Source organism: Mchenga conophoros, linkage group LG2 (assembly GCF_057382185.1).
Source record: "Mchenga conophoros isolate Kocher_MC1m ecotype Shallow Benthic linkage group LG2, M_conophoros_male_GT1.1, whole genome shotgun sequence".
Taxonomy (NCBI): Eukaryota; Metazoa; Chordata; class Actinopteri; order Cichliformes; family Cichlidae; genus Mchenga; species Mchenga conophoros.
Window position 1 is genome coordinate 22,453,986 of NC_140527.1, and position 14,857 is coordinate 22,468,842.

Consider the following 14,857-nt stretch of genomic DNA (forward strand, 5'->3'; position numbering starts at 1 on the left):
TAACATAGCTAGATGGACGTTGATTTTCCATGGAGAACAGAGGTCGTGTCAGACCATCTTCTTGGAAAGTGAGAACTAACAATCAGATTATTGCAAAGAAAAAATGTATTTGCATTTGTCTGTGCAAAATAATTTTCTTTGATTAAATGACAACTAACATGGTTCTGTCATCTCTGTGTACACAGAATCGTGTTACTAAAGATTGTTTAAAAATAACAAACACTTGAGCTGTTTACGACCAACCGCAAAATACAGTAGAGATTTACACTACAGTTTGTAAAAAGATTTTATCTTAAATTATTTTCTAACCTCAGCTAAAAATGTCAGCATGATGGCATCTGCTATGTTATTCTAATTGATAAAGAGATAATAAAAACAGTTCATAAACAAGCTTTCTGGTTCCAGAGAATCAAACAAGGATGTCCAGGTGACGTTTAAGAAATTCCCCAAATGGACATCACTGTAATATCTGCAACGCTGGTTCAACTTTTATTTTGAGCTAGACTTTGAAAAAAGGCCTCCCGCTGATTTCAAAATCCCAGGTGACTTCCTTCATAAGTTATTCACAAACTTGGGTGTCCATGAGTCCTGAAATCCGTCATGCCTCTTCTGTCCTCGTTGCTTTGGAGTGCCCTCAGCTTGCAAATTGTTTCATGGTAACATGCCAACAGAGTGACCGACAATAGAGACAGCTGCTAATATACAATGTCAGCAAGATGTCCTCTTCAACTTTTCAAGCCAGTTTAATTCTTCTGAGCAAGGCTGGGCTTAGAAACATCATTAAATCCCAAAGGGCTTCAAGTGGACTGCTATGTAGGCTACGTTGTATGTTGTTACCTAGCATAAATGTGTTTCACAATGCCATTGCACATAACACTGACTGTTTTAAAAAAAACTGCAAATACAGTATATGTATAGTATTGACCGTACACTCTATCTATAAACCTTCCATGCGCACAGTCCTCACTCAGCATATTGACTTTTTTTTTTCAAGAAAACCCACTTTTCCCTTGTGACAGAGATGCTAATTGTTTCCACTGGGTTTACTGCCTTATTGCTAACAGCTGAAAATTACTCCACCAGTTTTTCAGTAATTTGCATCTCATCTAAAATAGTCTGGACTCATTATTTTCAGTGTTAAATAAATAAATAAAAAATATCCAAAGGCATTTATACATTAGGCGAGGTTTTGTTCAACACCTCTGCTTTTCTTCCCATTTCACAGACAGACCTCGCTCTAAAATGAATTCATCTTGGAGACAAAAGCATTAAGTGAATGGGCACATTAATGTGCAGGTGAAGATCGGTTGCATGTTTTTGGAGCAAATTGGTGAAAAGTGAAGACAAGAAGCCTTCAGACACAGCCGAGCGGTCAGGTGGGCTGCAGGTGGGCTGCAGGTGTGCATGTCGAGCGATCATAACCAAGGAACAGAAGACACGGTGACCAGCAACAATGACATCACAGATAGACAGAGAGAAAGAGAGAGGGACAGAGACTGGGTGGAGAGACAGAGGGAGCTACACAGTGATGGCTGAGAGGACGGGGGACCGACTGAGAAATAAACTTACTTGCAGGACAGCTGGTTAATACCATGTATGAAGTAACAGTCTCCTCCGTTGACGCAGTAGGACTTCTCAGAGTCATTGCAGTGCCGCGCATGACTCACACCTGGAGACAGGGTTGTGGTGGTCACTAGGAGAAACACAGATTGACAGAAAAGACACAGTGCATTACGCTGCAATCCTGCATGCGACGCCACAGTGTACACAGGCATTAGTCACTTTGTTGTGAGCTCCAGCTCTCCATTGGTTTTACAAGTGCAAAGGTCCCCAGGATACTTGTATTTTCTTATTCCAACCTTAAAGCTGAAAAATTAAGATATATTTGCAAGTAATAAAAATAATTATTCTGTTTTTACAACCGCTGCCTCTGCTTTACTTGTCTGCGTTATCCCCAGCCAGCCATGTGAAGAGAACACATGACGACAGTGACCGTAAACAAGGTTTGTGCTCGTATGATCAGACTCCTGCATCAAAAAAATCGGACGTATTTGAGCGATATATCAACACAAACATCAGCACATAGACAGAAGGACAGATAGAAATAAGTTGTTCTCACAGATCTGCACGCTGATTATACTTGTGGCGTTTTCTTGTCCTACTGAGTTTTCAGCCACACAAGTGTAGTTGCCAGAATCTTCCACACGGACACGACTGATCTGCACCTTTGAGTTTTTTCTTGAGCAAAAGGGAAGGAGAGAGGCAGAGACAATGTCAGTTATTATTCTTTCAAAAAGAAAAGCCTTCATCTACTTGTTTTCAGCATACATAAATGTAAAGACAGCTAACTTTGTTTTCTGTTTGGACATGCATTTACTGACCATTTAAAGTACTTTTGACATCAAGTCACATTTATTACAGGCACTACCTCACATCTATGGCAATTTTAGAATGAACAATTAACTTGAATACATGTCTTTGGGAGAAAGCACGTACAAACTCCACACAGACAGACCCCAGCAGGGGTCTGAACCAGGAACCTTCTTCTAGTGAGGCAACAGTGCTAACCGCTACACCACCAGGCCTTTGACAATGACTCGGTAGTGTACTATGGGACTCTAAAGTTTTTTTTAGCTGGAAACTAACACTTTAGTAGCCATTGAAAGGAAAAAAGTATTGCTTTTATTAATTTGAGAGCATGTATTAATCAAACTGTACCTTGTGTGCATGTTTTTATTATTTTGTGCAGAGAAAGACTACAGCACTACGGCACACTGGCCCTTCACCCCCAAACTAGCCAGGGGGAACTTGGCCTATGTTATATATGAATGAGGGGATCTCTAAGATACTGACTACTACGGTTTTTCATGTAGGTTAAGCACCCAGTGGTCAACTTGAAAAACAGGACCTCCACTTGCACAGAGAGGATGCTGTTCTGGCAGGTAAAGGGTAGGAAAACTTAGAGCTGGTAGGTTCCATACTGCCTGCAATCAGAAGACGTTTCAAACCTCCATCTTAACCAGGTTTTCTCAGTGCACTAAAAACATCCTATTGTCCCAAACGTCATGTGCTAAAAATTCCTGAGCCCCACATGCAGACGTGTCTCTTGTCATCAATGCAAATCACAAAAGGTGCAGTCGTGTTTGTTGCTTTCAGCTGTTTGTGGGACTCTTTTCTCTGTATTCAACATGCACAGCTTTGTGGCGTTACCTAAAGTCACAGGATCTATTTGTGCATCGTCAAAGATAGAGTGTAGTATGCATGAGTATTACTAATAAAATGAGAGAGCTCAACAGCGAAATTAAGTAAAAATATTCAGCATCATGAAACCAAATATCTGTATATCAACCTTATTTTAACAGAAACAGGTTTTATTTGTTTTATTTGCAGTAAGAACTACTCTACTCTCACTGCTAAAGTGAATCAGCAGTGCCTCTGATTGGCAGAGGTCACTGTTACCACGGAAATGTTTAAACCCCTGGACAACTGGGAGGACGGTGATTGCAGTAAGAAATGCAGCACTTACCACACTGACAGCTAGACTTTACTTTACTGAACAAACTAAAACATATATCAAGACTATGATAATGAAAAAAAAAACATTTGTGGTCGGACATCATTTGTTGTGGAATCTGGGAATTCCAATAGATTACAAGCTGGGTAGATCCTTCATTGTCAAAAGTGATTATATTAATTACATAGTCTTGTACCCTTGCCATTTTTTCCATTTTCTTTTCATTTTTGACCCAAATCAAATCTTTTCATGGCCACAATTCACAGGTTGGCTCGGCTCAAGGCTTTAACCTCCTAGGATCTGGTATCCACATATGAGGACATCACATTTTGGGTTGTCTAGACCAGCGGTCCCCAACCTTTTTAGTGCCACGGATCGGTTTAATATCGGACAATATTTTAACGGACCGGTCTTTAAGGTGTCGCGGATAAATACAACAAAATAAAATGCTACGACCGAGACAAAAACTGTGGTATTTTGTAAATATAATAATAAATGTGAATTCACTGTGTAATTGTGTAACTTTATTAGCAGCGTCCTCCTGAAATGTGCCAACAACATTCAGAGTAACATCCTCCTCTCTGCCCCTTAATGCTCTCTGGTCACTATGGTAACGCATAAATATTTATTTCAAAATAAGACGCACAACTACAACACGGGAAAAGACCCAGGGAAACCGAGTTAATGATAAAAACCCTGAAATCACATAAATTTCACACTCGCGCCTCAACTCTCACAGCCCGGTACCAAACGGCTAACCGCTGGTCAATACTACATTTTGCTCTACAAGGGCCTGATATCCACTTATGAAAACATTACACTGCCACTGTTCTATCAAAATTTAAAACGAATGTCCTCATAGTTGGATATCAGACCCTTGTAGAGCAAAATCAGGTAAAAAGATAATTCTTTGTTTTTACATTCATCAGGTCCCAATCAGCCCAAATAGGAAAGAGAAATTAAAAATGCATGCCATGAAAGAGTTCAGGTCTTAGGAGGTTAAAGTCGTTATATCGGGATTTTTTGAAATGTCAGTGGAGAAAATGAATGGAAAACTCACTTCCCAAGCGGGGCCCTTAAAAAGTGGGAGGTCACTGTTGAGCTCTAAAAGGTGAAAGATGATTAAATGCTCCATAGAGCAAGAGAAACCTGTCACATCAACTCCAGGCAGAAATATAACATTGAACTCATTCTTATGAGACTATATTAACTTGATGGTTACTCATTGTAGAACAGCGGAGTGATAGCATCAACCAAAACAGCTGTTATAGTACATGTGGATGACAGTTCTTGGTTTTTACATCATACCCTAAGAAAAAATATCTGCTTTGGCACACTCACTTGTTGGTTTTTATTTTGAGGTCTCTGCCTTTCTGAAGCTCGTGTCCATCTTTGTACCAGCGGAAGGAAGGGCTGGGATTCCCCGACGCCTCACACTTCAAGTACAGCTTCTTCCCTTCCATCAGAGATTGGCTGCTAATCATCCGCAACTTAGGAGCAGAGGCTGGCCAGAGAGAGACAAGAGACCAACAGACAGAGGGGCAGAGAAAGGATGGCATTATTGAAATGAATGGCAGGCATTCAATGAATCTATAAATGTAATTATCTGAGTCTGCCTTTTTCCCATAGTGTGTATGTTTCTTTGAGTGTGCGTTCATGTGTGTAACCAATGGAAATCTATAAGTGAAGGTTTAGATGTTGACCTGAGGGAACAGGTCAAAGTTCACATGGCTGAAATTCTCAAAGGAAAAACAAGGACAGACATTATACACAGGTGCATTAGCTCCAAAGCTTAACCTTAACCCAAATCTAATTCTTCAAGCCTAGAACAACCCAAAATGTCTTTGCCTTCCACAAATGTCCTTACTCCAGATGTCTAGAAGTCAAATTAGTCCTTGCACAGACAGATGTGTAAGGATATAGAGAGAGGAAAGGCTCTATGGTAAGGTGGTCTGAATCCTGAAAAGCAAAGACAAACTGAAACCTTGTATCGAGGGAAAAAGTCTTGCCACAGAAACTCTCTGCAGTAGATTTTCACTATAGAGCAAAGTGTGTGTGTGTGTGTGTGTGTGTGTGTGTGTGTGTGTGTGTGTGTGTGTGTGTGTGTGTGTGTGTGCGTGTGTACGTGTACTTCATCAGTCCCAGGAGTCTTTCACTCTCTCTCTTTTCTCCTTAAAAATTACAACAGACTGCATCACTGACACCAGCGCAGGCAACACAAGCACACAGAAGCTAAAGCAAAGAGACAGCTCAGCACCATCTACTACCATTTATATACACACACAAGCAGTGAAACCCCCCGATTTTACCCCACATGTGCAGACACACTCACACACAGACACAGTGCAGTGATAGGACATGCTTGATCAAATGGAAGACAACTGTTGTATAGGCTCCTCACAGCACTGCTGTATCTTCCATTACTCCTCACATAGGTGCAGTAGATACACTCTAGAGCTTTAGGCATCTATATGAGACTCTGTAAGTCAATATATGATTGTGTACATCCTGTCAGTTGTGCAAACATGATAACTACAATTAGCTGCTGTCATGGTTCTAAGGTTTTGTGCTTTTGAATTCATAGTGAACATATTTTGAGTTTGGGGTTCTGATTAAGCTTTACTGTTATTCTGCTGTGTGAAGTTTTCATTTTTGGGTGTGTTGATCATGGCTGTTGAGCAAATTCAATACCTCTTTTGACTTTACGTTTTTCCTGTTAAGTATATTTTCAGTTTTACAATCCTTTGTTTGGGTTGAATAATGAGTTTTATTGATTATAGTTTCCTGTCTCATGTTCATCTCTTTGTGCTAATGTTTTGGTTTCCCTTTGTTTTCCAGTCTGGCATCTTGTTAGTGTGTTAGTGTTCATGCCTGTATTAATTTTCATGGTTATTCCTTGTTTTATTTTGAAGGTTGGTTTTCCTTCTTGCTTTGTGTTAGACTTACTTCCTGCTTTGGGTTTGTGTTAATTACTTATCCTGTGCACCTGTGTTCAGTTCCACTCCTTTATCTACTTCCTAATCAGCTGCCAGTGTATATATAGTCCAACCTTTTAGCCTTTTGTGTATATGTGTATATAGTCTAATCTTCTCCGTGTCCTTTGACAGCATGCAGCCCTCACACGGGGCGATTAACGCTGACAGCACTAATTTTTACATTTGTGTTGTTTTGTTCAGCGAGGGGCTGCACGGCACTAACGCGCCAACGAGCTAACCGTGCTAATACGTTGACGCCGTGCAGCCCCACACACGGGGTGATCCGCTAATTTGTTAACGGAGTTTTGCTGCATTAATGCGGTTATGGCGTTAACGTTATTTTAATGAGATTAATGCTGACAGCATTATAGATATACAGTAGATGAAGAATATACACACCAACCAGTCACAGAATACACATTTTCCCTTGTGATCGGAGGTTGCCAGGGGGTTGCTGACCAGTCTCTAGGCCTGTATGACTGCGGCCTGAAGTGGCTGAAAAACGGTAAAACAGGATATAAACTTTCTGTGTCCTCAAGTCTCCGCTCAGGTTCCTGTGACGTAAAGCTAATCAGCGCACAATGAGTGCAGACATCCACATGCCTGTCTGTTTTTTGTGACCGTGTGGACTAGCCCGTAGAGAATTTACATTACACTGCACCAACTACGCATGTGCCCAGACAGCAAACTTCAAAGAAGTATAACAGGAATAACTACTCAATCGTCGGGCATCCAGCTGTCCATGTCCGCAACCAAGTATAATCCAGGCTTCTACATGGAATTTGCCAAATGATCCACATGAGAAATGAGCTAGCTGATCTACGTGTAAGAAAATCTCGTAAGCGCCCATAAATATTATATCAAAAGTGAATGAAGCCACCATGATATCACCCAGTGCTTTGTAAGGTCCTGTTTGGAAGCTGTGATCTACACATTTTTGCCTCTTGGTGTTTCAAAACTGGGCTTGGTTGATTGCAGCAATTAGCTAGTCAGAAGGCAGGCCTGCCCTATGGCACTCTGGCTTGGTCTTCTTTTTTACTTTAATGTGGGACCAAAATTTACAAAACGGAAATGTTGTCTCAACTGAAACCAAAAACTCATTTGGAAGTTTACCATTAAAAAGAATGTGGGTTTAAGTCAAATCCACATAGCTTTCACCTTTATGTCCAGGTTTTCTGTGTAGTCCATCCACACTCCAAATACTCCAAGATAGTCAAAACTGAGTTGTTTGGCAAAAATAAATACAGAAGACGGCTTGTGATATTTTTTTTTTGTAATTTCATCAAATCTCACGAAAACCAAAGCCCCACTCCAACTAGGAATTACTGTGTATCCAACTTGTGATATGTTTCATTTCTTTAAGCTTTCTTTGTGTCCTAAAGTTAAAAAAAGTTTGTCACACTGTTTATGCTGTAGTTTATTTTATATATTTTATATTTAGCCAGAAATGCCCTCTATACCACCAAATTTATAAAAATTCATCGACTTTTCTTGCTTGAGTAACTTTTACTAAAACCTTAGACACCATCTGTTTAAAAGATGGTGTTGCCCTTTTAAAATATGACTTTTAGTTTTTAGCCAAATGGTTTGGTGCTGAATGCCACAGAGGAAATAGGAAATTACACAGGTGGAAGTCAGTCTAGAAAAAAAAACATACAACCTCTGAATGGATCTGATAAGTAGATCCTCCACGAAGCACCGTCCAAACAGCTTGCAGTTATATAAGTGGGATTCAAGTATGTGTTTGTGACTCAAAAGAGAACAAGCAGGATGCCTACTTACATTTAGTAAGATTTAGTGTTGTCACAGTCTCCACACACACTGTGGATGTGTAATTCCATGTCATGCCAAAGTAAACCATCCCAGCATCATCACATGCTGTCTCTGTCTCGCTCCATGGCTCCTGGTTTGTAATGAGTAATGCTGAAGAATAGCAGTGTGGACATCTTCAAAATACAAACTTTTGAATACTTCACTTACTATTTTGATATGTTCTCCACGTGCAACTGTCTCAGTAATACGTGGATCCATTGATCATCATCTTTGACTTGCAGGTAATGTCATAGCCAACACTGCATTTACGATGTTAGAGATGCTTGACTTAACGTGTTCACAATAACATCAGGTCAAAGTGTATAATTATCATTCACTGCAGTCGACTGCATTCTTTAGAACATTTTAGCATCTTTCAGCTCACTGTTTTGGTTTAAGCCCCCCAACTGTTCTTGTTCAGTCTCATCATTCTTATCTACAGGCAGCTGTTTTCAAGGAAGAAACAAACAACTGGAAAGGCAGTCAACAAGCTAGCTTTGAATACAGTTGTGCAGGTAACACCTCCAGCTTGGTTATTTGTAAGTGATTACTTGGTTTACTGACGGCTGTACAGTCTACAGTTTGTTGTTATTATCAGCATTGAGTGAACAGTGTCACCTGCATCAGGCTTTTCAGAGTAGATAAATGTATAATAAGAAATTATTATCCTCACTCTGTTTAGTCATTCTAAGTCAAAATCGGGTTATGATTAAAAAGCTTGATGAGTTTCAAGGCCTGAGTTTTGGACTCACAGGGCTTACGTGCACATTCACAGATGGAACAGTATAAATATGACAGAACCCAGGCTGCACATGGAAACCCGACTTGTTCTGCAGTGTGTTCCTGTTTCTTCTCATCACAATAAAAGGTTTTATCTGATAAGGACTGCATGATTACTGCACATAAAACTGCTGGTAGATGTGGTGTTAAACAAAATCTTGCATTAGTTACATAGAGTTACTGGAAGAAAAACTAACTATATTTGTGTAATTATTCATTAAATATAGGAAAAATATATAATCTTTATTTACTATTATTATTTTGATCACACTATGTGTTTCCACATATGGTTGGCAAGCAATAGGTTGCAAGTTCAATTCTAGCCAGAGACATAAATCCCCTTTGGTGTGACATAAAACTGCCAAACCATGATCCCTGGTGACAAAGGATCACCAAAAGTAGCTGCTTCTACTTTTTTTTAAATTTTATTTTAGTAGTACTGTAAAAGTGACACTAAACCTTTTTTTAAAGTGTGGTACACATGTACCTTACCAGTCAATAATGTAAAATTTGACTTTAATTCAAGCTTTCCTTTATAAATGTATACACTCACACATATACACAGACAAGTCTTGATTTACTGCACCACAAAGACACTCAGCAAGTCGTGTTGTGCTTCTTCACATTCAGCTATAGAATAGCTTCAGGCTGTATTTTTCATGTATCCAGAAGCAAGAATGAAAAGAAATGGTCACGTTTTTCCATCTGTGAATACAGTGGTGTGAAAAAGTGTTTGCCCCCTTCCTGACTTCCCATTTTTTATGTTCGTCACACTTGAGTGTTTCAGATCATCATACAAATATTAGATACAATAATAAACAAAGATGATGCAAGTAAACACACAATGCAGTTTCTAAATGAAGGCGTTTATTATTAATGGGGAAAAAACAAAAACCTACATGGCCCTGAACCTGATAAGTGGTTGGGCCATCCTTGGCAACGCTGTGGAGGAGTTTTGGCCCACTCATCTTCGCAGAACTGCGATTCAGCCACATTAGAGGGTTTTTGAGCATGAAGCACCTTCTTAAGTTCATACCAGAGCATCTCAGTCAGATTCAGGACAGGACTTTGACTAGGTCACTCCAAAGTCTTCATTTTGTTTCTCTTAAGCCATTAGGAGTTGGACTTGCTGGTGTGTTTTGGATCATTGTCCTGCTGCAGAACCCAAGTGCGCTTCAGCTTGGGGTCACAAGCAGATGGCCGGACAGTCTCCTTCAGGATGTTTTAGTAGACGGCAGAATTCATGGTTCCATTTACCACAGCAAGTCTTCCATGTCCTGAGGCAGCAAAGCAGCCCAAGACCACACTACCACCAAAATATTTTACTGTTGGTATGATGTTCCAGCGTTACTTTTACACCAGATGTAACGGGACACACACACGTTCCAAAAAGTTCGGCTTTTGTCTCATCAGTCCACAGAGTATTTTCCCCAAAGTCTTAGGGGTCATCAAGATGTTTTCTGGCAAAACTGAGACAAGCCTTTATGTTCCTTTTGCTCAGCAGTGGTTTTCATCTTGGAACTCAGCCATGCAGGCTGTTTTTGCCCAGTCTCTTTCTTATGGTGGAGTCATGAACAGTGACCTTAACTCAGGCAAGTGAGGCTTGCAGTCTTTGGATGTTGCTCTAGGTCTTTTGTGACCTCTTGGGTGACTTGTTGTTCCACTCTTGGGGTCATTGTGATTGGCTGGCCACTCCTGGAAACATTTACCACTTTTCCATGTTTTTGCCATTTGTGGATAATGGCTCTGACTGTCCTTGGATCGCGGCATGATGTCTGGCACTTTCATTTGGAAACTGCATTTTGTGTCCACTTGGGTTTTCTTTGTCAAATTTGTCAAGCATTTGAGTGTGACAGACTTACAAAAATAGGACATCGAGAATGGGGCAAACACTTTTCCACACAATTCTATGTAGATAATCAATCTAACATTTTTTTCTAATAGTAACTGTTGAACAAGCAACTTCTTAAGGGAAGGTACTGCAACATCGTCTTTATCTTACTTTTCTTAGAGCTTTTTAAACTTCTGTTTCTGTCTGTCTTAAATATACTGTATCATTTAAAGTGTCACACATGATTACCTCAATTTTAAATAGGCCTGTTTTAGGTTATTGGTATGAGCTAAAGTAAAACCTTCCCTGTAACTTATGTTACTAGGATGCTTTATTATGTCTGCAAAAATGCATAAAAAGGCTCTGGTCATGACAAATTGTTTTCTATAAGGCACTGAGCGGCCTGGTTGCTGTTTTTGTCCTGCTTTTTGCTCTGGATATTTTGCAGGAGACGATGCGGAAATCAAGGGAGCTGTAATCTAATGACAATGATCCAAAACACACCGCCCGGGCAACAAAGGAGTGGCTCCGTAAGAAGCATTTGAAAGTCCTGGAGTGGCCTAGCCAGTCTCCAGACCTCAACCCCATAGAAAATCTGTGGCGGGAGTTGAAAGTCCGTGTTGCTCGGCGACAGCCCCAAAACATCACTGCTCTCGAGAAGATCTGCATGGAGGAATGGGCCAAAATACCAGCTACTGTGTGTGCAAACCTGGTAAAGACCTATAGTAAACTTTTGACCTCTGTTATTGCCAACAAAGGTTATGTTACAAAGTATTGAGTTGTATTTTTGTTATTGACCAAATACTTATTTTCCACCCTGATTTACGAATAAATTCTTTACAAATCCTACCATGTGGATTCATGGATTTTTTTTTCACATTCTGTCTCTCACAGTTGAAGTGTACCTCTGGTGCAAATTACTGACCTCTGTCATCATTTTAGGTGGGGGAACTTGCACAATCGGTGGCTGACTAAATACTTTTTTGCCCCACTGTATCATTTAAAGTGTCACACATGATTACCTCAATTTTAAATAGGCCTGTTTTAGGTTATTGGTATAACCTTCCCTGTAACTTATGTTACTAGGATGCTTTATTATGTCTGCAAAAATGCATAAAAAGGCTCTGGTCATGACAAATTGTTTTCTATAAGGCACTGAGCAGCCTGGTTGCTGTTTTTGTCCTGCTTTTTGCTCTGGATATTTTGCAGGAGACGATGCGGAAATCAAGGGAGCTGTAATCTAATGACAATGTACCACATGTGGAAAAGAGATGAGATTTCATTGTGGGAGGGGCGACATTAGGCCAATTCCACCGGTACGAATCTGACATTTAGTTTCACAATGACAAAATACCTCTGAGAATAATAATCTTTGTTTGTATTGCACTTTTCAAAAGCAAGTTACAAAATGCTTCACAGTCAGTAAATACATTAGAAATAATCAAGAGTAAATTAACTAGAAATGCCACAAAACAACAGAAAGAAAACACAGTGGGAGGACACAAATAATGCAGCACGATGTCTAAAAAAAGTCTTGCAAATATATTGATTTTCCTTTCTCTTTTAAAAAAGTAAATATAAAAACGTCAGCATCACTGTTAAGAGCTCATACTAAAGTCTGGAGGAGTCAAGGTGTTGCACTACAGCACTACAGATTTACTCCACACGCGCCGCAGTTTTTTACATGTATCGTTTCACTGTGGCAAGGCAGCTCTGGAAAAAAACAGACAGAAAAGATGACTGTGACTTCTCACAAACCACAGAGTTCATTTGAAATATGTGTGGGAGAAACGGGAGTGAGGTGTTAAAATGAAATTTAGGTCTCTGCAGATTAGAATATTTTTCTAAAGCTTGGCAATACGCACATGCGAGTAGGAGGTTAAGACACACAGGAGGAGAAGGAGAGGACAGCCAGTTTGTCCATACATCCGGTGTTAAATAACAGTCAATCCTTCTGTCAGTCTGTTAATCAATCCCTCCAAACTACCTCAAAGTGCTCGGTTCAATCACATTTACCGGAGCACCGCTCAGCTTCCATGCACCGTGTTGTCAGCAGTGTAACATCCTACAAAGTATCGTGTAGAGTACTTGGATTAGCCTTGTAGTCAAACATCCAGTTACTTTTTCAAATAAGAAATCCTGTATCTTTGATGTATGTCCATGTTTCTGTCCCCCTCCGGCTCTTTGACACACTGCTGTGTACTAATGGAATATATCAAGTCCTACAGTTGTGTCAGTCAGGTCAGCTAGCTTGAAGGAAGGGAGGTCAACCTTCACATTCTGGAAGTATAGCCATTATTTTTGTGTGGAGGTGACAATAAGTGTCTGTCAGCTGCTAAGGAGTTCAGCATACATAGCTCAGCAGCCGCACCTTTTAGCTCTGCTAAAGCTATCACTCTGAGGGTTGCTGGTTATGTAGCAGAGGAGGCGCTAATGTCAACTGGCTATGCAATGAGCTAAAGTAAGTACATTCAGAGATCAGTGGGCTACATTTCCTCTGGACAGTATAACAAACATCTATCTTCTTCTGTTTATCCAATTCAGGTCACAGCAGAGGGCTGGAGAGCATTTAAGCTGGCGTAGGGCAAGAGGTGTGATATAACCTGGACAGGCCGTCAGTCTAACACACAGAGAAGGACAACCATTCACATGCATGGGCCATTTAGAAACACCAGTCAACCTAACCCCACTAACTGCAAGTCTCTGGGCAGGAGCCAGAGGAGAACCCACACAGATATGGGGAGATAAACCCAGCAACATGGTGGAGTCAAACCCAGGACCTTCCTATGATGAGAGAACAGCACTAACCACCATACCACCACATTATCAGAATCAGAATACTTTATTGATCCCTGGGGGAAATATTTTTTTTGTTACAGTGCTCCATTATAAACCAACATTAACAAGACAGACAATACACTAACTAAGAATAGTACAATATATACACACATATATATATATAAATATACATAAGTCACTCATTAATAAATAGCTGGAAAAGAAACGTGTAGTTGTAGCAGTAACCAGTGTGTTAAGTGGATGCGTTGTACAGGGAGATGGCCACAGGCAGGAAAGATTTCCTGTGTCGTTCAGTGGTGCTTTTCGGTAATCTCAGTCTCTCACTGAACGAGCTCCTGTGACTGACCAGCATGTCATGGAGTGGGTGGGAGGTGTTATCCAACATTGTCTTTATTTTGGACAACATCCGCCTCTCCGACACCACCTTAGGTATGATACACGGAAATTCCAAAAGTGTGTAAATGTTTCTCGGTAGGTGATGATTTTGAAAGAGATAACAAGTTTCTTTTAAACCAGTATTACTCAACACTTGTGGTCTACAAGATGGCCACTGCAAAAGAAAAAAAAGCTTCTACTTGTTGGGAGCTGATGAGAAAAACATTACCAGTCTCACAATATAGCCTAGCAGAGCCTGATACTGGATAAAAAAGGAAACAGCTAATCTTACTTACAGCTTGGTATAATAAAGCTGTAAAATTTAATACAGCAATTTCCCTAACCCTGACCCTAATGTCAGGGTCTGCTTGGATCCGAGCAATCTTCATCAGCAGAGGCTGTACACATGACTCTACATCGTCACAATCTTATAGCTGACTTAAGACTACAAGTGCATCAACTATGCATGTGATCTCCAAGCAGACTACAAAACAGCTGAGAACAACTGCTCATCTGTGGTGTCCACAGCTGTTTATGACTGACACCGTGTCCCGGGTTTACCTGGAGCAGGAAGATTAAGTGGCAAAATCTGCCGTCCCTCTAGGTCCTGCTTGAGGCTGGCTCCAAAAGGGAGTCAGTCTCCACAGATATGTTAAAAGACACGTTAAAACTGCATATTAACACTCGGGTCTAGTTTTAACCTCTATAAATACTTACTCTCATCATAAAAACTGCATGGAGGGTGAATTTTTTATGTGTCATCCATCTGGT

The 14,857-nt window shown here is 40.3% G+C and overlaps 1 protein-coding gene across 2 annotated transcripts in view; it reads right to left on the reverse strand.

Annotated features, from left to right (window-relative positions):
* The window catches only part of nrg2b (neuregulin 2b), a 70,630-nt gene that overhangs the window by 27,899 nt on the left and 27,874 nt on the right, over window positions 1–14,857 (reverse strand). For both annotated transcript variants that reach the window (XM_085288463.1, XM_085288474.1), the window contains exons 2-4: window positions 4,856–5,018; window positions 2,120–2,238; window positions 1,570–1,693 (exon numbers count right to left, since the gene is read on the reverse strand). In XM_085288463.1, the coding sequence (XP_085144589.1) occupies window positions 1,570–1,693; window positions 2,120–2,238; window positions 4,856–5,018 (406 nt within the window). The remainder of the gene's footprint in view (window positions 1–1,569; window positions 1,694–2,119; window positions 2,239–4,855; window positions 5,019–14,857) is intronic.